Here is a 23,087-nt window from a genome sequence, read left to right as displayed (position 1 = left end):
GCAGCCCGGATAATCCAGAGACACGAGAAATTACACAAGTAAAACGCTAACCCTGGAGCAATGCAGGCAGATTTGCCTGAGTCCCAAAATGAAGGACAAGGTCTTACCTGGAAATCATTAATTTTCTTAGTGAGAAGATGATGTGTTCTGAGTCACCTAGAACAACCCGGAAACAGAAGGGTCAGCTTTAAGCCACCATCTGCAGTTCCAAGCATTCCCGCTGTGTTCCCAGCAGCAAGAAAAGGAAATGTTTAAGACACAGAAAGCAGCACAAGGGCGAAGAACCAGGAGCCAGGAGACGCTGCCACGAGACTGCAACCTCTTGTTTCGCTACCGCTCACTCAACACAAACCACCCTGGGCGGCCATCCGGGAATCGCCAGCAACACCTCTCGCCGTGAAAGCCACTACCTGCTCGCTTCACCAGCAGCCCTGCGTCCTCAGTCCAGGACGGGGCTCTGCATCTTTTCACCAGACGCCCGTGATGCAGATCAACCCCGCTGCTTTCTTTAGGAGGCCACAGGTGAAACCTGGTACCTTTGATTGAAACATCAACACCAATCTGCTGCATCTCCATACTGTGCAGGTAGCGCTTTCTGGAGAGTGGAGAAGTCTTTTTTTTTTTTTTTAAGTCTGTATGTGCAATGGCTATTGGACTGCTCTGCATTACAAAAGATGGTTATCAGTTGTTTTCAAGCACTGCTCTTTAGGGAGGGAGCTCCATAGTGTATTTTTGACACCTGAACACAATCACCCAAGTACAAGAACTAGAAGACCTATCTGTAGCCTGTAAATCAGACAAGCCACCCTTCCCTAAGGCAGTCAAGACCCATGACAATGAAAACTTTAGGAGTTTTGGAACAGAGAGCAAGGTAGAAAGTGTTTTAAAGTAAGAGAATGAAGAGTACAAGTTTCTGATGAGTGAACACAGAACTCCACAGACGAAACCATACACACGAGCAGACCAGAAAGGAGGTGGCAGAGATGAATGAGCAGGGTCTAAGGAGCATAGAATACACAGGACATCAGAAACGAAAGCGTGGAGGGTGGGAGCGGTGCACGGCAGAAAGGACAGGCACACTGTCCCCACGGATGGAGGCAAGAGTGCAGGGACATTCCCCACAGCTGCCCAGCCTGCCAATGCCCATAAGAGGGAGCAAGGGACCAGGCACCTAAGGTTAACCAAACAGGGCAAAGCCATCAAAGGAACATCAGACTCTTACCTGCAGATGACCCTTCAAATTGGCTGGCGTTTTATAATCCCCCTTTAAAACCTATGGAAAAGAGAAAGCTGGAGTGACCCTTGTGGGGTAGTGGCTCGATGCACTTCTCAAGTCCACCTCATTAACTGGATCCCATGTCCCAGTATACCTGAACCAGCTGAAATACCCTGATGGGCGTTTGTTCTATATCATGGTGCTATACTGGGCCAAAGGCAGGAGGTTTCCTCTTTCTTGACTGGAAGCAAAGACAGGGAGTGGCATCCTGCTGAGGCAGGGAACCAACACAAGCAATTCTCTGGTTCTCCCCTTAGCCTGGAAGGGGAGAGTATTTTGGTCTTTACCATTGTGCCAATTCTCAGAATTGATCCCAAGAAGTACTGAAAGGTCCATGCCAGAGACCCAAAGAGTCCCTAACCCTGCCCAGGGCAGATGTTCACCCAAATCACCCGTGTCCTAGAACAGCTCTCAGCAAGCAGAGAGACCAAGGAGGAGCTGTAAGAGACCAGAGCACTCGGAGCATGGGCCAGCTCCAGGGAACCTCTTCCGACCTTCCAGGTCAGTGCTGCTACTTGCCTGCCTGCCCACAATCTGCACATAGCACCACGGGGACCAGTCCCACCCGCAGGCGTTCCCTGCTCCCACCGGTGCGACAAAGGACACCTCGTCCAAGGGCACTGGCACAGGGAGCACATGCAAGGCTGGGGGGGCTGCAGAGTCCAGCCTCAGGCTGGAAGGAGCTGGTCCACCCCAAAGCATAAGAAACTCCCTCTGTTTAGCAACTGCTGCCTGTGGCTCTGCAGCTTCTTCCTTCCAGTTCTGCTCCAGGGACATGAGTCAATATTCTAAAAAAAAAAAAAAAATCATCTTCTGTTTTTGCCCAAATGCATTATGAGCCTCCACTTGCATTCCCCGCAGGAGTGGCTGGTGAGCTACACATGGACACAGCGTCCTCCTGGGGCCAGACCGGCGCAACCAGCGCCTACAGCTGTGCACCTAGATAACATCAGCACAACCAGAAACTCCCACGCCTGGGTTCGAGAGCAGGGCTGCATCAGGGAGGGACAGGTCAGTATCTGCCACAAGAGAAGAAACAAACACCACCACAAAATCATAGGGAACATCATCAGTTTGAGCCAGGCCAGACTCAATCTACCGCACACGTGTGTTCTGAAATCATCTCAGTGTAACTGCGTGTCTGTTGTTCCCAGTCCCCCAAAGGGAAGAGAGCCTTTGTTTCTCCCCTGCTCTTTTCTGGCTCGGTTCAGCAGCCTCTTCTGCTCCAGAGGGCTCTGTGGGTGCAGAGGCCCACAGACCCCGGTCAGCACTCCCTCCCCGCGGCAGCGCCGCAGGCAGACGGCAGCGACACTCACTCTGTGCGTGTTGTTGACAACTAAGGGGTCGGGGTGGCCGTAGTTGGGTGGGTTGGCGTAGGGGTCGTAGCCGAGCCTGGCGAGCATCGGTGCGATGTGGGCCATGTCCTGCAGCACATCCCCCGGGATGTGCCCGATCCATTTAGATAATGCCTCCATGTTCACCGGCTTGATAACCTGGTCTGTTGATCTTTCTATCCTGGGGAAAAATAATAAAGAAAAGAACAAAACAAGACACTGAAGTTGGATTTCAGACACGTACTGGGCTCAGACAGAACAGCTTTAAGCTAGGTTCACTGCCAGTTCAACATTTTGCTTCCAATGCCCAAGACATACCCCGCGTGGCGTACGCAACGCGGCGTCCTAAGAGGGATGAACGTGCACAGGGGCTGCACATCCTGAACCTTGTGAGAACGTCCCAGTTACCGACTGCCAAGGCACCGTCAAAGCCGCACAGCCTCGTCCAGAAGAGCGTCTCAGAGTGGAGGGAAGCGGAGCCCGGCCGCACAGCCCCAGCCGTCACAGAAACGGAGCAGCTGCCTGTCCACATCTGCCCTCACCACTCGGGCATGAGCAATTCATACAAAGCCTGCTTGTATGGTTCCCTTACACCACTGATTAAATTTTGCTCAGTTAGACTTAAGCCTCCATTTAGGAAATAAAGAGCATTAAAAGAGGAGAAGAAGGTGGGAGAAGGCAAGCAACCCCTGGCACCCAGGATGGACAGCCAGCAAGGAGGGAGTGCTGGGGTGTGCCTCCACAGAGCAGGTATTTCTTTTATTCTGCAATACCAGCACCAAACCTGGCAAGAACTGCTACTCACTGCTGAAAGCCATTCATTAGCAGCAAAACTCATCGTGGTAAAGAGGTATTTGAGGGTGGGTGGAGAAAAGAAGCATTAAAGAGCTCACGTTTCAGAGCAAGCAGTTCTTTTCAAATTAGAGACCAAAATAATTTCTGGACTGTCAAGACAGATGAATAAAGCAGTCACCTGCTCCTAAAATCCTCGCCTGACAAGCTGCTCTGTTGAGTACAACAGATTGCTAATATTCAAGCCATCTTCTACTCAGAAACACAAAACCTGTTGCAGCAAAACTGGACATGCTGACACTTCTGCCCCTGAAAAGGCATGCATAACCACAAGCAACGCATCTTTGCCCCCAGTTTTAGCCTTGCCCTGCTTCGTGTACAGAAAACGCTCCTCGAAAAGCTGAGGCAGGAGCCGAGACACTCACTTGGAAAGTGACACGCCACCGGGCTTCCCTATCAGCTCCTCGTGGTGCAGCACCGTGTCGCTCCAGGAGATGTCCAGGAACTTCATGATGGCGTGCATGGACTGCTCGGGGTGCAGCACCAGCTGCTCGTAGTAGACGGGCAGGCACCGGGACCGCCCGATCTCCAAGCACTGCGAGTACATCACCTCGATGGCTTTGTTCCACTTGGTCAGGCAGTCTCGGTAGCTGTTCAGGTCGAAGCCCGCGATCGTCACTTTCCGCGTGATCATGGAGTGGACCGAAGCCCGGCCGTCTCGAACCATCAGGAGGAATTTGGAATTGGGGAACAGCCTGGACAGGTAGACAGAGGACTTCAGCGTGAAGGGGTCCTTGTTACACAAATACCTGGCTGGCTCGCCGTGCTTGGCGATCACTTCCAGTATGAAGGCCTGCATAGCGGCGTCCAAAACCTGGTCCGTCACCCCCGCTTCGTCCAAGCGCATCTTCTCTCGCCCCGATTTGGACCAGGCCTGCCGCATCGCCAGCACACGGGGGATGATGCGGGTCTCCTCTCCGCAGCGCACCTCAGGGTGGGCATCGAGCATGGCCCTCATCAGCGTTGTGCCGCTCCGTGGGACCCCGCCGATGAATATCAGTGGCATCTCCTTGCTGTAACGGTACTCGACGTGGTTGGAGTCCATCATGACCAGCTCCTCGTTCTCAGGTCTCATCAGCCTGTGCCTCCTCTCGCTCAGGACCTGCTGGCACTCTAGGACCTGCTGGCCAAGGTGCAGAGTCACCATCAGGGCGACCACCGAGCCCACCACCAGCAATACCCTCCTCATGGTGACCCGCATCCTGTTCTCCTCCGCACAGGTTGGTGACCACGCTTCAGCTTTCAGCTAGCGAGTGTTCAAGCCAACGGGCATCTGGAAGAGAAACACAGCATGGTCAGAGGAGCAGGAGCCGCAACCCAGCCCGGTGGCACCTCAGCGTCCAGTCTGGCTCCTTCAGGATGCTGACACCATCCCAGGCTTTCATCATCTCTTTCACTTATCAGCAACTTCCAGGCTAGGTGCCTTCTACCCAGGAGGTAATTAAAGTCTGCCTCAGAGCACACCCAACGAGATTACTTCTGGACTGTTTGTGCACCCAGAATCACAGGTCTACAGCTGAAGCAAAGCTCCAGGAACGTTTCAGAGGGGCCACGCGTACCCAGTCAGTGCGTAACAAAACCTTTACAGAGAGTCTGTTTCATCCCAGATGAAGTCCAAACCCTCCCTGCAGCTCTCCCTCCTTCCAAAACTGAGCTCAGCACACCACTGTCTTCTCACTTCTCTCAGCCACCTGCCTCCTTCCTGCATGTTCTTTAGTTTCAATGTGCTGTCACAGGGGAGGGGGGAAAGCTGAAATAAGAGAAAAGCAAAAGTATCTCATGCAAATTTTAAGGGTCTGAGTCAGGAGAAGCAGTTACCCATTAGAATGACACATACTGAGAAATTGAACAATCTGAAGGCTAACAGCAACACACAGAACCAGCGTTAAATGCCATTCCTCCGGAGACTGACCTTACATAAAAGTCCTTGAAGACTTCATCTGGCGTTAAGGCTTTTTGGGTTTTCTGCGTCTCGGTAGGATATCCAGCAGGAAGCCTGCAGTTTCTGCAAGTCCCCTGCTCTGCTGCCTACCCAGAGGGACTCCTGTGAACGCTGGCACGGCTTCCCACACCCTCCCCCCTTCCGCTCCGTTCGTGAGCGCAGGTTTTGCAATCCTCCCCTGGGCTCACCCAGGGATTCCAAGTTCTTTGTGATTATGTGGCTGGGGCAGGAGCTGAATGGAGTGGAAGGAACGGGACGTCCATGCATTTTGTTTTGCTGACAACCCAAAGAACTGCTTCAGAAAAACACTTTCTCCACTCGATTCTCTCCATGAAAGAGCATGTTTAGCAGTGGCCCGTGCAAAGGCCCTTTGCAGCAGGGAGCAGGCTGGAGAGCCGCCCCAGAGCCAGGCAGCCTCCCTGCCCCTGCCCTACCTGCCAGCACAGGCAGCCCCAGAACCGTCCAGGTGCTCGAGGGCTCGCTCCGCTCCCCTTCCAACCCCTGACATCCCGCTCCACCTACCCGGACTGGTGAGGCGGTCAGCTGCTCACCATCCACCCACTCTGCTTTTGTCCGCTTCTGCGCAAGCCGTCGGGTTCCCACGACACGAAGCAGCAGTGCCCCTCTGCCCACCCAGGTATGCGTCTTCCCATCCCAGCAGCAAAGTAACATCACCACCAAAATTATTTTTGTGGCTCTTTTAGCACCATGGTTAACACCCTGGACAAGAGCTTGGTTAACATACCAAGGTAAAACAGTTTCAAATGCATGCCCATATACTACATGAAAGTCAGAAAGACAAATGCTGGTCCATTTGTTTAGATGCAAATCAGAGGGAAAAACAAACGGCTCTGGCATTTTTGCAGTACCAAGAGTCTGACCCATTAAAAAGACAAGTGCTCATCTGCTCCTTCCTGCTATCTTGATCTGTTTCAGTCATGTAAATATATTCAAATGTTCACCCTAAAAGTAATCGCAAATGCCACAAGACCCATTTCAATTCATTGTAGCTGGAGCACTCAGGATTTAAGGCCAACTGGAATAATTACGGCTATGCAGACCAAGACGGGCTAATTAGCAGGAAAGATCTGCAGTTTAAAAAGGAGCCTGGGAGCACAGAAGTGCTCTGTTCTTTGCAAAAACGGCTTACAGTGAGCGGTTTCCCACCGAGATGCTCCCAGCAGCTCCGGTCCGAGTGCCGCCAGAGGGGAACAAAAGGACTCACTCATTTGGGAGCCTGCGGTACCAGCCCTGCTCCGGCAGCACCCGGCAGGACAAAGTGCCACGTCCTGTGTCCCTGGGGATCATCCTGCTGCCCCAGCCAGGGCAGACACACGGCCCCAACGCTGCCCATCTGATGCCACCAGCACGGGGAAGCTCTCGCTCTGCTGTGGGGCAGCAGGAAAGGCAGAGGCAGGTGCCTTCGGCTGCCGACGGGGAGCACGGCTTCTCCCTTCCTACTGTTCTCTGGACTCTCCCCGCTGCTGCGGCACACCACGGCTCCCGCCAGCTGAACAGCCCCGCTCCGCCTCCCGCACGGCGGCCACGGGCACCGGCAGTGCTGAAGCAGAAGGGACTCCTCCGGCAGGATTACCCCAGCGTGCCCGGGTGCGCTGAACAAGCATCCATGAGCGTGCTCGGCAGCGGCCTGCTGAGCAGCCGCCAACAATCCCAGCTTATTTTCAACTCCCTTGTGCAATCCTCCGCTAAGAATTCCCCAAAATTTATGGGGCTACTTAGTCCATGAGAGAACAGGGATGGATAATTTCCTCCACAGCACATAACTGGTCGGAAATATCATGGCATAATCAGGCGGCATGGTAGTCTCATCAGAGACGACCTTCCAGTCCTTCAGACACCCAAGCTGGCTGCGAGAGCTTTCCACTCCAGCAGGAATTAGGGAGCTCTCAGGGGCTTCTCTGGCACACCACTGCAGGGACTGAAAACCACTGCAGCTGGTGATGGGGAGCAGAAATCAAAGTGCCAGCAGCCGGCCCCGGGCTGAAGCCCCCAAGCGCAGCTCGGACACTGCAGCATAGGGACGGGCTGTGGTCCACAGCCAGCGGCTCCGTCCCGACTGCGATCAGGGCAAAGCTGGTACGGAGAGCAGAGAGCATGGGGGAGGATGGGAGCCGGTGGGGAAGTGACAGCAGAGCAGTGACAAACAAGGACACAAGAAGTCCTAGAGGCAGAGAGTCTTCCTTATTTTGCAGGCTGATCAGACATTAGTATAAACAAGGCTTAAACGGTTTCTTGCCAGCTTGTGAAGGCAATACAATATTAACAGGGGCAGCGGCAGTGTGGACAGATGTATGAAATATTCACCAGCCCGCGCCCAGCATGACAAGGGAATCAACCGCTCCACTGCTGCTGTCCATATGTACTTACCTTCCCCCGGTAAGTTCATTCTGCTGCTAGCCAAGCTTCATGCCGAAACGCAGGTGGCCGCGAAAATACCTAACGAGGAAGAAAAGCCACAATGTTGATTTGTTTATCGCAGACGTCTGCGAGCGCGGTGACAAGCGATGCTCTCCTCCTCAGCACCCTCCCCTGCTGCATGCACCCCTCCAGCCCACAGCCTCCCCCCGAGCCCAGGGGAAACATGGTCCCGGCGGAGCTGGTGGTCCTGGCTCACAGTCAGTGCTGGCAGCCAGACACAGCACGCCTGCGCATCGGCCACTTGCCCCGAGGCACTGGCACCGCTGCACCGCGGCGGCATTCGCACGGCTGAGACAGAAGGAGAAACTGAGGGAAGTGGGAAGGTGGCTGCTCTTTTAGGAAATGAAGCCTCCTGGAAGGGTGAAGCCTCAGGGCGACAGGAGCAGCTGGGATGTTTAAAACCCAGGGGACAACAGTCCGAATGTGGCACGCTTCCATCACACACAAGCGACTGGCACAACAGCCCGTCCCAGAGGAAGCGGCTCCAGACTCGCCTGCCACAAGCTTTGGTACAAATGCTGAAATCAGGCAAAAGTCAGACTATGGTCAGAGTCCCCAGACCAGTAGCAAAAAGAGATGGGGCCCAGAGGACTCCCCAGATCTGGCAGGTCACACTCGTGCCTCCAGGTGAGGTCACAGGGACGCCAACCTCGGCACTAGGAGCTGCCCACGCTGCCAGGACCTTCCCGGAACACGGGAATGCAGCTCTCTGCAGCCTCACCACCCGACGAGGCAGCAGCACCAGCCCCTCGCGGCACGCAAACCCCTCCAGGCAGGGAACCAAACCCTCCTGCACATCGACCTGCACGCCCGGTTTCCAAAAGGACATGATGCCTGCACCCACAAGGACTGCACCCATCCTGGGGAGCCCAGCAGCTGCCCGCACCACCTTGGCTGAAGCTGTCCTGCAAGCACAAAGCATCCTGGTGACAGTGCGCCGGTGCAGGTGTCCTAACCGCATCCCACCGGCAGTGCGGCAGCCGTGTCCCTGCAGGACACTCTCCTCCAGGCACGGGAGGGCAGCGGCAGAGGGGACTCATCCCGGCCAGGCTGCCGGTTTCCAAGCAAAGCCACCGTCTGGGACGCCGTGCTGCAGCGGAGCACCCCAAGGGGCGAGGACCCAGCGCGCGGGCACGGTGGCACTCCGCTCTGGGCCGCACAGCATGTGCACGGGACCACAGGCTCCTCATGAGGCCACTGCAGCTGGGCCCTTCCCACAGCCAGCTCCCCCGGGATGCACGATGGCGTTCTGGCCTTGGAGGATGTTTTTAAGAACATTTCAAGTATGGACACTAATTGTTATTCCAGCCACCCAAGAATCTCCTCCTCTCCTGCCCAGCTGCCATGATCATCACGCGACCCCTCCACTTCAGCACTAAATAGAAACCAGAGGGAAACTCCACCCAGCATGAACTTTGCAAGAGCTTATCCACAGTGCATGCATCGCTCTCCTTCCCTGCAAGGCTTTCTGCTTGACCCTGTCCTGGCCTCCATCGACCACGGGATTTCATGTCCAGACAAGACTGCAGGTCTGCAGAGCAGCAGCTGCATCCCTGGATGCGCTTCTGCGGTGCCACAAATGCTCTGGCACACGGAGCAACGGTGGTTTAACAGCCCAGCCGTGAGCCAGCCTGCTCCGGAAACGGCTCCAGCTCTTGCCCATGCACACAGACAGACACACAGACACACACACGCTTGCAGACTTCCTTCCTGACGCCTCCCACCGCAGCGCGGGGCCGTGCAGCGTGCCACCGCATGGCTGCTGTGCCAGCCGGGCGGACACCGCGGCTGACCGAGCACCAACAGCGAGCACCAGCCGACTGCAGCCTCCACGTCCTTCACCTGCTGTTGTGAAACGGGCAGACCACCACCATTGCCAGAGAGCAGCCCCCGCGCCAGCACAGCACGGTGTCGGTGCAGCCGGGGCTGCGGGAGCTGTGCACGACCTGTATGGTGAAGCAGCATCTCAAGTCCACTTTTCAAAGCAGCAAAGCGTTACAAACAACAAAAACAGTTTCTAAAAGAAGCTCAATATCATCAAAAAATGCATTTTTCTTTAGACCATTCCCAGAAATGATTGCTATTAACTGCAACTTCCCTAAAAGACATAGGTGTGGCCTGGAAAATTCTAGCTCAAATTGCTGGTGCTTAATGAAAGGATGAGGAACTGCAGACATCTTTGTGATGGAACAGCAGCAGAAGCTGTGGTCAGCAAGAAAGATCCGAACATATCTAGCTCACATCTTTACAAATCAGCAGAATTTAATTACTTAATTGATAGTCTCCAGTTAATCCACGGGCAGCGTGCAACACAAAAATAAACGCAGCTTTCCTGAGGGCGACCGCTGCGTCCCAACCGGAGCTCAGACAAACGACGCTCCCAGAAGTGCGGTCACGGCCAAAGGCAGGCGTGCTTCTCCTGGTCTCTCCTGGTGGCAACTCGTAACGCGCGTTTCAAAACACCCGATGACTCCAAGGCATCGCCCTTAGCAGGACAGAGACGTTCAGCAGCAAACAGGAGCGGGGTCAAATGAGCCCCAGGAGAGGAAAGCCGGGGAGAGCCGGCGGGGGCTGAGGGCGAGGAGAGGGAAGCGACGGGCTGCTGGCACAAACGCATGGGCTGTTTCTCAATCTCAATTTTAAAGCAGCCCGAGTGAAAGCTGAACAACAAATTTTAAAACATTCACCAAGAGGTCGATGAGCAGCCCTGGAAAGCAGCAAGCACGGAGCAAGCACGAAGCAAGCACCCATCTCTGCTTGCTGCTGCATGCCCACGGAGGCAGCCGAGGCGACGGCAGAGGCTGAGGCTCACCCAAATGCAGCGTCAGCCCCGTTGCACAACCCATGGCTCGTGCGCGTCCGCCCCCGCCCCAGCGAGGCTCGATGCCCGCGCAGATGGCCAGCCTGCGGGAGCAGGGTCCAACCTACGCTGCTGTTTGCTGCCCACCCCAATCGATACTGCAGCCGCTTGCAGCGCAACAGGAGCTTTGTGGAAACCTCTGCTGGAGGTGAGCAACGGCCTGAGGCTCCGGGCGGTGAGGGAAGAGCCCACTTTTATGTGCATGAAATTAAGCTGTTGAACGGCACCTACGGCACTCCAGAAAAAAAAAAAAAAAAGATGATGCTTTCAGGCCATCAAGTGGTGAAAACAGCAACATCGACAGCAGAACAATTTTTGCTTATTAATGCTAAAGATGCATTGCAGGTCACAAACCCAGGCATATCTACAGGAATCAGAAACCAATCCCAGGAAAAACACATGGACTTTAGAGCACTTCAGGGTTATGTGCCCCACTGAAAATGCCCAAACAGAACACAGAGCATTTGCACCACCGACATCACCCCAAGTAAAACTGGAAGAAATAGTCAAAAGACTGCAAGAATGAGTGTTTAGCATCTTAGCACCCAAACCACAAGGAAGGTGCTTAAGCTTGCATCTTAGCACCCAACCAGCTCAGCTCACCTCCACAACAGCCGCAGGGCACGCCAACGCTGCCGCATTCATAGGTCCTGCCCTATTTCCTTCCAGCTGAGCACACTCAACGTGATGCACCAGCCAGAGTCCCTGCAGCGACACCAGCTCCCCTCTTCGCGTTCCACTGCGAAAGGTGCTCACTGTCGCTCTGGCAGCTCTGCTCAGATGCTGAGGCCACCCCAGCAGCGGGGCACGAGGGTCCGGCAGCACAGCCCACCACCGCGGCACAGCTCCTGCTCGCCGGCACCACCACAGCTACCACATTCCTGCAGGCTGGAGGTCGCTGGCTTGGACCTGCAGGGGCAAGGGGGTTTCACAAGAGACCATTTTTCTCCCAAAATACAAAGCCCTCCTCTGAGGTGAACGCAGAGGAACTTACTCTCATGGCTGAGTATCTAGAAAAACAAACTAGCAGAATCTGATGCCCCGATGATTAAGGCAGTGTGCACCAGCTTCAAATACCGGCTTTCTTGCTCAAAATCCTGCGAGGTGGAAGCCCTGCGCCACACAGCACGCTGCCAGCCGAGCACCCCGGCACGCCATCCCCAAAGAGCCTGGCCAGGGATGCCTGCACAGCGCACCAGCCCGCTTTAACAGGCTCTAAATCACATCAACAAAGAACCGACAGACATTTCACAGCACAAATGTACTGTTTGTTTATTGCCTCGAGGCTGTTATGATTAGAAAATCATTTTATTATCCTGCTCAATGCTACAATGTTCCCAAAATAATAAAATCCCACCAATTTACAGCATCTTCATTCCGCGTGCCTCTCGTTCCAAGCACAGCAATGGCATTTTATCATCCTGCGATGGAAACCACAGTATCCACTTCTGCCAACCTCTCCATAAGGCAACAGCGTTTCTCTCACACTGTCTTATTAATTATGAAATGCCCGAAGTGAAAGCTGCCGGCAGAAGGCAGCAATGGAGCACCCACCCCAGCGATTTGCACAAGCCACCGTACCCACCCCACCCAGGCAAAGCCAGGAGGGACGGGGCTCGCCACGTCCCCCTCTTGGCTCAAGGCGCAGGGATGGAAGGCACAGCTGCCGCCGGAGGGACCGAGCCGAGTGAGGGGCGCAAGCGGGGAAGGGAGACCCACCCGCCGCCCCGTGCTGCGAGGGACGAGCGCCGGAGCAGGAGGGGTGTCTGTGACCCCCCAGGGACAGACGGGCCCACCCAGCAGATCGGCTCGGACTTCACTTGGGAAGCGCTTGTGCCGAAACGAGACAGGAGCTCTGCGCTTCGGGGGGACACTTACACTTCTAATCAACCCGCAGCTCGAATTCACAGAGCTTTACCTTTTCTTAATTATGCTGCAGCTGCTGCCTCAGGGGGCAAAGGCAAAGCCCGCGCGGTGCCGCTGCACGAACGGTGACAGACACACACGCTCCCACGCTTGCTCCCCGACCAGCGGCCCCGCCGTCCCGCTCCCCGCAGAGCTGGACGAGGGGGCTCTGGGGAAGCACAGAGCTGTTCGCCCACTCCTCCCCACCCCTCCGACCGGGTCCCTCCAACTCCCACCCCTGGCAGGACAGGGCGAGCGGAGCCGGAGTTTGCAGCCACCACATTAACTCACCACGGTCGGTGCAATCGTGACTCTTCCCTCCCAAAACCAAAGAAAGATTCCCCACACGGGTGCGGGTGGTCAGAGCCTGCTGTACAACAGGGAGAAAAAGAAGTCAGAGGAACCGCTAGAAAAAATACTACGCATCTTCAAAAAATTATTTTCCAACTCCACACGCCAAACAGTAAGTCTCCACAAGCTCCATTCTTGCACGCACAAAGATCAGGATTTGCAAATAAAAGGTTGTTTCTGCAAGAGAAACCCCAAACCCTCAAATTTGCTTAAGAAACAAAATCAAAATATTGTCTTTCCCTGTGCAGCAACACCAGGCGTCCCCAGAGCTGAAGGCACTGACTGAGGAGAGGGTAACGTGGCCAGCGGGGCACGCTGCACGCCTGCGGGCAGCGAGGCGAGGAGGAAACACCACAGCCAGCCGTGCTTCGGCAGCGGTGCCCGACCTCCCGGCACAGACCGGCCCCGGGGTCTCCACTGTGGCCAAGCCGGGCTCAGCACTTCGCCTGCCACAAGGGCGAGCGTGTGGCATTTTCACAAAGCCAGTAATTTTGGGAAGGGCACAGAGCACTGCCCAGCACCAGCTTCAGCAACGTGGCTTCCCACTCAATACGGTGCAAAGCCCGTGTGCCTGCACAGTCCCCAGCGAGGACATGCAACAACCTCCCACCAAGCCCCGGCGTGGGAGAAGCTCTTCTCATGAAACTGTGGATGGAAGAAAATGAATCGGGACCTTCCCAGGTGCTGCTCTGTGCACGCCGTGGCTGACTCGTAAGACAAATTACCCTGAACAGCAGATCCGAGCGCTTCACGGCTCAGTTCCTGTCTTCAGAAGCCCGAGCGGCAGCCCTGGGTCCTCTGCTGCCATTTACATCTGCAAATGTTGGGCCACTGAGGGCCGCCTCTGCATGCCGTCCTTCCTCTGCATGCCACCCAACCGCGCTGGTCTGCAGCCAGCTGTGAGCACAGCTGCCCGGGGAAGCGGGGAGGAGCCGGGTGCTCTCCCACCCCCTTGCAGCATGCCTGGGCACAGCCACTGCCAGAAACGGTCAGTCACACCGCAGGATCCATCCCCGGCACCGAGCAGGAACAGGAGCGCTGGAAAAACCCCAGCAGCTTCCCCCTGCCCCACTGCAGCAGCTCCGGAGCCGACCAGCCGGTGGTCATTTCTCCACGGAGAAGCAGTTCCACACCACAACCACTTGTGAATTCCCCGGTCTCAGTTTGGGCTCACTCGCCTGGGAACGCGCGATGGGAACCAGCTGCTTGCTCAACTTCCGAGCGCTGCGGACTGAGCAACCCTCTGCTGCTACCAGTGGTTGTCGTTTGCAGACCTTGCGAGGGGGCTCGGGCGGCTCCTTGGCGGGCCTGCCGCATGCTGCATGGCTCCTGCTGGCAGGGCCAGCCCCAGGCAGCGCTGCTAGCCCACGCTCCTGCCTGCAGCCACATTACCAGGCCAGCACAAAACGATGGACTGGGGATGAAAAGCGGGGGAAAAAAAAGCATCATTCACCAATAGACAGGATTTCTTTGAGGAGAATCCCTGCAATACTGGAGACAGAGGTTTAGGAGAGCTGCACAGACTAAAAGGCTTGCAAAATGGTATGAAACATAGCAGGCAGGCGACAAGATGGCAAGCTTCTCCCGCCGGCCCGCACGCTCGCTGCCTGCACTCGGAGGTCTGCAAAATCCGAGGTGAAACACGCTCTGCTGAGGATTCCTAAATGCATCACAAATTCATCAGAACACACATCTGTAGGATGCCATATAAAACCACCTGCTGGGTGTTTGTTTTCCCTCTCCAAAAACGTTCTCGACAGTCACTGCGTTTTACAGCGCTCCTGCCATCCCGCACATCCCCTGAAGGCTCAGCGTATCTGTGATGCAAACTGCCTTTGGAAGTATCTTCTTAAAATAGCGACAGAAATTACTAATGCAGTTTAAAAAAAAAAAAAAACCCAAAAAAAACCCAGCAGCGGCACAAGCCTGCCTGTCCTTCTGGCCAGCACACCAGTGAACCGCGTCCTGGAGAGGCCCCCAGCCTGGGACGTCTTGCCAGCGCCAACGTGGAGGGCATAATTCTGCCCGTATCCCCCTGCAGCAATGCCCCCCGACGCCGGCTGCAGCACCGGCTCCAGGCGATGCCGGGAAGGACTTTGCGGCCCTGTGGATGGCTCAGCCACTGCCATGGGACACTGTGCTGCTTGCCCCAGGTGAGGGGCTTTCAGCTTGGCACGGGGGGCCTGGAGCACGGTGGTGGCTGCCCCGTCTCGGCTGACATGCCATCAAATGTTGACGCATGGAAACTGGATCTCGTGGCCGGGATTGTTGTGGTTTAGCCCCAGCCGGCAGCTAAGCACAGGCAGCTGCTCCCTCGCCCCCCCCTGAGGTGGGAGAGAATTGGAAAAAAACCTCATGGGTTGAGATAAAAACAGTTTAATAGGACAGCAAAGGAAGAGGAAATAATAATAACAATACGATAAAGGAATATACAAAAACAAGTGACACAACGCAACAACTGCTCACGAGGCAGTGATCGAGAGCTCATCCCTGAGCAGCGAGGCTCCGGTCTTCTGGGAAACGCGGAGCTGCCCCGAGCAGCACGGCCCCCTGAGCACGCACACAGGCACAGATGCAACTCACAGGATTGGAGAAAGCTCAGCACTCTGCACCAAAACACCAGGGTCCTGCTGGGAGGCCGCTCATCGGTGCGCCAGCAAGATCCACCAGCCCCTTCCTCGACCTCCATTCCCTGCGGGTTCCTGTGCAGACCGTGGGGCGGTTATGAAGGTCAGCGCTGGAAATCACCCCCGACTGCAGGGGCTGCCCCCCCAGCATGAGGACCCTGCAGACCCTTGTCTCTCTCTGCAGGCACCACAGCGGGTCTGTTGCTGCCGGGTGCCACATGTAGGCAGCCATGGAGCACAAGCTGCACTCAGGCACGCTATTACAAAACCCCGCTTGGAGGAAACATTTGAACCTGTGCTGGAACTTGACAAGCTCCCCACGAGCATGCTGCAGTACTCCCAGAAAAGCAACGTCAAATTTGGAAACCTGTTAGCACAAATCATTTTAATCTCTCCACTCACCCTTGCTCAGCACCCGAGCACGAGAGTGCAGCACAGCTGAGACTCACCGCCCGTATATTAAGTACAAGCAGCTGGCGAGGCCGGGCTCTGACTCGCAGAGGAAGACGTGTGAAAGGGTTTCAAGCTGTGAGATGTTTTTTGGACAGAGACCGAGTGTGCAAACAAACACAGCGAGGGACAGAACAAAGGCCCACGCAATGCAAACCATACCCTTCCCATGGAAGATCGCGGGCCCAGCTCCTTGCTGCTGGCAGTGGGAACACGCTGCCAGTGGTGCCAGGCACTGCGACTCCGGCCACAAGTCCCAAGGAACTCCAGCTCGCTACGGAAAGAGCGTGGTTCTCGCGTCCCTACCGCACCGCACCGCAGGGCAGCGGCCCGGTGACAGCCGGGCAGGGCAAGGGAGCACCGGCGTTTTGGGGGGGGGCCCTCGGGAGTCCATCTGCAACCCCCGGCCAAGGGGCCCGGGCCCCGCGGTGCCCAGCAGAAGCGGCAGCTGCCAAAACCCTCCGTCCCAAGAGCCGGGGCGGTAACGGGAGCCGTGGGCGCAGCCTCTCGCAGAGCGCTCGCCGCCCAGGCCGCCTCGCTCGCCGCAGCAGCGGAGCGCAGCCCCCAGCCCGGGCCCGACCCGGACGGACGGACAGACGGACGGCCCCGGCCCCTGGCAGGCGGCGCGCCCCAGCCCGCTCCCCTCAGCGCTGCCCTGCAGGGCGCTGGAGGTGATGGAGGGCACGGCCTGGTGCTGGGCGCCGGGAGCCCCCGGAGAGCGCGGGGGCGGGAAACGGGGAACGGGTGCCGGGAGCGCCCTGCCCCGAGCAGCCTGCGCTGCGCTCCGCGCCGCCCGCTGCGCACCGAGCACTAAGCGTCCGCGCGCTGCGCAGCGCGCACCCGGCATCGCTCCGTGCAGCCCACACGCAGGGAGCACCGCGCGTCCCCCGCCGCTCCGCGCACCGTCCGCTCGGCACCGCGCACCTTGCACGCCCCCCACCGAGCACCGAGCGCTGCCCGCGGTGCTCCCAGCGCCCGCGCCGCCCGCCGCGCGGTCCCGCCGCTGTCACCTGCCGGCCGGCGCCGCGGCGGGGGGCACGGTGCCGGGGGGCACGGTGCCGGCGCCGGGGGGCGCGGGCGGCACGCACAGCGCGTGCCGTGCCGATCCCCTCCCCCCCCCCCCTCACTCACCGGGGCCGCCGCCGCCGCCGCCGGCCGGGAGCGGCGCGAGACGCGGCGACGTCACGCGCACGAGGGGCCGGGATCCCCGCGCCGCCCCACTGCGCATGCGCCCCGCGGCTGGCGGGCGCGCGCGCGGGCGGCGGGCGTGTATGTGTGTGTCACGCGACACGCGTCTGCCCGCAGCGGGGGGTGCGTGTGCCCGCGACACGCGTGCGCTCCACGGGCAACACGCAGCAGCCCGTGTCACGGGGGCCGTGGCTGCGCCGCCGCCGAACCCCGCGCTGCTCCCTGCGCGGTCGCGGGCCGGCGGCGCGATGGCCCCCGCTCGCACCGCGCCCGGCCGCGCCGCCGCCGCCCACGAACACGGGGGGCACGGGGACGCGCCGCCGCCGGGGCCTCCCCGCGCGGAGAGCGGCAGCGCGCGAGGGGGAAGCCGCTGGAAAGCGAGTTGGTCTTTGACTGCTTGCAATTAATTACTGCGCTTAATTATCTACCGCCTACGTGAATCCCGCGGCACGGGCGCTCACAGACCTGCCTCTTGGCACGTGCGCCGTGAGCCCTCGCTGCCCCCCGCCCCGCAGGCACGGAGGGAACCGGGACACCCCCCCCCCCCCGCCGTGGTCCAAGGGCTCCTGGGCACCCCGAGCCCCCCCGGCTGTGAGATCCCCCGCAGGGCTGGCGAGGCCAGGCTGGAGGGGCCCCCTGCCGCCCCCCGACCTCTGCATGCTGCCGCTTTCGCCGGGGTCTCCCTTGCCCCGCTGCAGCCCCAGCATGGGGGTCCCGCCCGAGAGCGACTCCCCGGCACAGTCACCCTCTGCCACGTCCCACCCGGCTTCCAGCACGAGGCCAGGCGGCAAAGCGGAGCCGCCGCAGAGCGTCCCACGGCCACGCTCGCACACACTGACCCCCGAGCGGCTCTAGGCTTCTGGGGTTTTTTAATTTGCCTCACAAGGTAGAGTACATCCAGGGAATGTGCAATGTACAAGGAAAGTGCTGAGCAGGCGAGCGCGAGGGGAGGCGGGGGTGCCCCACGGGGCCCGGGACTCGTAGCTAGCAGGCGGCACGCTCAGTCGGAGGGCGCGTCGGGGGTGACGAAGGTGCCCTTCTGGTCCCACTGCATGTCCCGGATGCGGCGGATGGACTGGATCTGGGGCTGGAAGGCAGACCACTCGTTCCAGTGTCGGAAGTCTCCGGTCTCAAAGAGGTACTGGTAGCCTCTGTAGCCAGGGTACTGGTACCCGACCCAGCTGCAGGGAAAGCAAAACAGAGGGCACCTGAGCGGGGTCGGCCGCTACAGGCAGCAGTGACATGGCCGGCACGCTCTTGGGAAGCCGGCAGAGCCCCCTGCCTCCCATGCGTGGGGTGCGACCCCCTGGGTTGATGGGCTACACCACCAAAAACAGCCGAGCGGCGCTTTCTCGCTGCCCGAGAGCCCCACGCGGGTGCTCAGGATCAGTAGGCAGCGAGCCGGGGCGCGGGGGAGCACAGGGAGCCTGGCACGAGGCAGCCGCCGCCGCGGCCCGGCTTACGTTCCACTGGGCACCTGCACGCTGCCCACGCGGTCGCAGAAGCCGTAAGCCCAGAGGCTGGGCACGTCATCCTCCTGGATTTCCATCTTGTTGCCCTTGAAGTCAGCAGACTCGTACAGGGAGATTTTGTGGTCCTCAGCCTCCTGGGGAAGACAGAGGGAAGGTGCTGGGTCGTGCAGCCGGAGCCCTGGAGCTTGCTACAGTGAGGCATCGAGCAGCTCGGATCCAGCCCTGGCCAGACCCCGCTGGGTGCCTTCTGCTCCTGCACCACTCACCATTTTGATGGGACGCATGGACATGAAGCAGTCGCTCCGGTAGCTGCTAGACCAGGTGTCCCAGCGAGGGTACTCGCCCTTCTCCAGGATGAACATCTCCCCGCGCATGTTGGCCTGCTCGTAGGCCACCCAGCTGGGGAGAGGGGGAGGACAAGACGTGGGTCAGATGCCACCCAGCAGCTCCCCTTCTGCTCTGCCAGCCTGCGGAGCACTGGAGCCGGGCTCCCAGCATGCAAAAAAGCTGCGGGTGTCAGGACTGGCCCCAGCAGCCTGCTCCCACTTTTCTCAGAGCACAGGCACTACGGCATGCCCAGAGCTGGCAGCTGCCTTGGAGCACATGGAGCCCGCAGGTTGTCAGCTGAGTGCTCGCTGGTGCACGCATCCAAGGCTGGCAGCCAACATCAGCACGCTCGCAGTGCTCCCCTTCGTCAGCCCCGGGGAGCGGTGGGACCCCAAGGCAGCTGGCGAGCCCTGCACGCTGCGCACCGGAGACTCGTCCTTGCATTATCTCAGGACTTTGACTGTTTCCCCTCTTGCACCGCTGAGCCTGGGCCAGGGCTGCCCAGGCTGTCTAATCCTGGCACGCTTGCATGCTTCACTGCACCAGCTGCAGCTAGCTCTGGCATACATCCCATTGCCCGGGTACGGGTGCTCAGGGCTTATTCAGCTGCAATGTCACCTCTTTAGCAATGGCACAAGGTGCTGCTGTGCTGTGAATGTCACAGGCTCGGGGTTCCAAAAGCCCTCAACACAAGAACAGCCCTGCATTTGCTGCTTCCCGCTTCCCTGCAAAACGGGGCTATTTCTGCAGATGCCAACAGGTATTTTCCTTATGGCAGGAGACGTGTTCGAGTGCTGCGACCTTACACGGACTTCCAAGGCTGAGCTTCATTGATTTTGCTTTTGTCTTTCCCTAAGTAAATTTTTGGGCACAGAGTTTCATCAGTGACTTTCAAGAAGACTCTGAGGATTTAGGACCCCAATGACACTTAAATACTCTTTTCTCCAAGTTTCACCCTTCTATATCTAGTGCAACTTCCCAGGCATTCACACCTGAGCTCCTTTTTGGCTGCTCTGTCCCCCTTTTGTTTCAAGAAGAGCTGGATATTCTGGGTGCCTAATAAAGAAGTTGTCATCGGTGCCACATGGTGTCATTCAAGGTGACCGCAGGTCACCTTGCCCAGGCCCTCAGGGCTGCCATCAGGGCACGCTGTGTCCTGTGCATCCTCCCCGCAGCACTGCCAGCCCCCCCGGCTGTCCCGCTGACACCAGGCTGCCTTCCCAGGCACGGCATTCCCAGCTGGGCACGGCCGCGATGAGATGCTCTTTCAACATGAAGGTCATCGGTCTGTTCAGTTATCTAGTTTGGCGATCATTTTTGTCCCTGCCTGTGTTGTCTGTTCCCATGGCTTTCGGACCTTCCCAGCCCCTTTATCGCGGCTCAGCTGCCTGGGTGCAGGCAGGCACGTGGGGCTGCCTGCCCGTGCTCCCCTGCCCGCTCCAGCCTTGTCTCCACAGCAGCCCTTGCCACCAGCCTGGTCCACGGCACCCGCCTCGTTTCACCTTGGCTTCTGTAAAGTCTACAGGTCTCTTGCTTTTTGTGGACAACATTAAGTAGCAGATCTGATGGACACCTTTCCTCAGCCTTCAGCTTTGCCTCTAAGGCACTTTGCTTTTGACCTCCTCAAAGGAAACCCGGGGTCCTCAGCTCCGCTCCTGTGCTGGCCCTGCTCCACTCTCTGCCTGGGCTGCAGGGAAATGCCCCTGCACGTCATGCTGCGCCTGGGGCTGCTCCCTGGGACCGCGTCCCCACCTCCCCGGGGCGTCCCCAGGGACATGGGGTCCCCTCCGTGGCTGGGGTCACTTACGGTCCAGAGGTGACGATGACGCTGCGCACCCGGTCGAAGCCACGGTCCCCCAGGTTCAGGCACTCGGTGGTGAACTCCATCTGCCTACCCTGGAAGTTCTCCTGCTCGAAGACGACGATCTGGGGGCGGAGGGAAAGGGTCGGACAGGGACAGGCACGCTCGGGCAGGGCTGCGGGCAGGGCGGTCCTGCGTGTCCCTGCACGGACCCCGCATGCACGAGCCCACTGCCTCACGTGTTCCCCTCAGCTCTCCAAGGCTTCCTGCAGCTTTTTGGGTCTGGTGCCCACGCAAGCCGAGGTGGGCTGTGTGTATGAGCAGCCCCGTCCCCACACAGGCTGAGCACAGGAGGGTCCCCTCCTGACAGCCATCCCTGCTCTGAGACGGCCTCGTCCTGCCCCCAGTTTTGCTGCTGCAAAGCCACATCTCCCTGTGCCAGTGCCCAGGGAGATTGCAGCTGGGAAGGAGCTGCTTTTCCAGGAGCTGCATCCACACCGTGGCCTTTGCTGCCTGGCACGTGCAGAAGTGTCACTGGAGCCCTCACATCGCTCACCCCTTGCCCCCAGCCCCGCTGCAGCACCTCAGTGGCACGCTGCCCCGTTATCACCGTGGTGTTTCGGTACTTGCCCTGCCACTTGGCAGCCTCCTCCTCCACCCCCCGCAGCACCGCAGGACTCCTGCACGTGGAGGGTGACTGGAGGGAGCGGGTGGCAGCATCTAGCCCTGACGCCGAGTCCTGGGGCAGGGCATTTCCAAAGCCTGTGGTCCCTGATGAGATGTCCCAACCAAGGGGCACCTGGAGCATCCCTCCTGCAGCAGCCTTGCAAGCGGCTGCCCAAATCCTGCACCTAGAGAGCTGCTGCCCAGGAGAGACCCACAGGGGAGAGATGGCATCATCTGCGCTCTCCTCCTGCTCTTGGAGGACCTGCTCAGGTCCTTCCCCCTGGGTCACCTGCGCTCTCCTCCTGCCGACTGCCCCAGACACGCAGCCACCATGCCTCACCCCCGGACCGCATCCCTGCACGTGGGGAGCAGCAGGGCTTACCCTAAAGGCTTCTGTGGAGGGCTCCTCACCCTTGCTGTTTGCGACAGGAGCAGGGTCGAGGGATGGAGTTGGCGCTGGGGCCGCCTTCTCCTTCTCCTCTGCAGCCTGGCCAGGAGCCGCGAGTTTTGTGGTCTCAGACATCGTGGTGTTGGGCTCAAGTCTGGGACAGGGCACCAGGCAGAGATGCCAGCAGCAGGTTAGAGGGGATGCATGGCTGTGGACACCCACCACCCACCCCAGCCCGCACCCTGCCCTAGGGATGGCTGCACTGAGATGGGGGGCCACACTCTCCTTCTGTGGTCAGGAGAGCCCTGAGCATGGTCCCACCACTGCAGGGGTGCCCAGGGCAGCCCCGACCCCCACTGCCCAGCTGCTCCCTGCTCTCCCCGGCCGGGCTGGGGCCTGATGCTGCACCAGGTGCTGGGGCCATCCCGCACAGGGTGTGCCTGGGAACCTGGCTGGGCACCGCGTGAGGGGGTGGGAAGGCGACAGCCCCGGTTTGCATGAGCACCCCGCAGCAGGCACCCTGCCGGTGGCCCCACAGGCGAGTGTCACCTGAGGCTGCCGGGGGAGCGGAGGGCGGTGGGGTGCTGAGCACCGGGGTGCTCCCAGACGCGATGACCACAGCGGCAGTCACGGCTGAGACCCTGCATTTCCCTCTACCCCCCTCGGGTCCGGCTGCAGCCCGGTGCCCAGGGACTTTGTCCTCTTACCTGGGCAGCTGCTGCTTCTTGTTGGAGTGAGCGGGCTTGTGTTTCAGGGCGCAGCGAGGCCCCCACTTTATAGCCTGGCAAGGACAGACCCCCGGGCGGGCGCACAAAGGAACTGCCAGCTCATCAGTGTCTGCGCGGCCGCCCAGTCATCACATCCTGCAAAGCGCTGGGCGAGCTGGAAGCCTCTCCCCGGCCCCGTGCCCAGCCGCTGAACCCAGCACTTTCCTTTGTGCCCGCGGCACAACAGAAGACCTGACCGTGCCACTTTGCAGCGAGCGGCGGCACCCGCTGCCCCGCGTGCAGCCACCACGACAGGGCATATATAGCCCTCGCGCGGCCTGGCCGGTGCCGGCACGCTGCCCTCCCTGCCCACTGCCCCCGGCGCCCGTGCCCGCACGGGCAGCCAGCTCCCGTGCTGCTGCAGCCAGGGAGGGTGCATCAGCCCCGTGCCCCGTGGCTGCACGGTGCCCAGCCCTGTGGCTGCACTGCGCTCATCTCTCCC

General features: G+C 59.0%; 2 protein-coding genes across 2 annotated transcripts; both read right to left on the bottom strand.

Moving 5' to 3' along the window:
- Positions 1-126: 126 nt before the first annotated feature.
- Positions 127-4,675, bottom strand: TPST2 (tyrosylprotein sulfotransferase 2; the record flags this gene model as incomplete). Its single annotated transcript, XM_082007555.1, has 4 exons — positions 3,828-4,675; positions 2,593-2,791; positions 1,223-1,273; positions 127-156 (listed from the first exon to the last, which is right to left on the bottom strand). Exons 1-4 carry the CDS (start codon positions 4,661-4,663, stop codon positions 127-129), a joined length of 1,116 nt encoding a protein of 371 aa, XP_081863681.1. The 5' UTR covers positions 4,664-4,675.
- Positions 4,676-18,224: 13,549 nt separating this feature from the next.
- Positions 18,225-22,013, bottom strand: CRYBB1 (crystallin beta B1; the record flags this gene model as incomplete). Its single annotated transcript, XM_082007650.1, has 5 exons — positions 18,225-18,405; positions 18,688-18,830; positions 18,963-19,095; positions 20,831-20,949; positions 21,873-22,013. 5 exons carry the CDS (start codon positions 22,011-22,013, stop codon positions 18,225-18,227), a joined length of 717 nt encoding a protein of 238 aa, XP_081863776.1.
- Positions 22,014-23,087: the final 1,074 nt, after the last annotated feature.

The sequence above is a fragment of the Phaethon aethereus genome (genome assembly GCF_964289735.1).
Source record: "Phaethon aethereus genome assembly, chromosome: 17".
Lineage (NCBI taxonomy): Eukaryota > Metazoa > Chordata > Aves > Phaethontiformes > Phaethontidae > Phaethon > Phaethon aethereus.
Note: the sequence above shows the minus strand (reverse complement) of the source record. Positions and strands in the feature narration are given on the sequence as shown.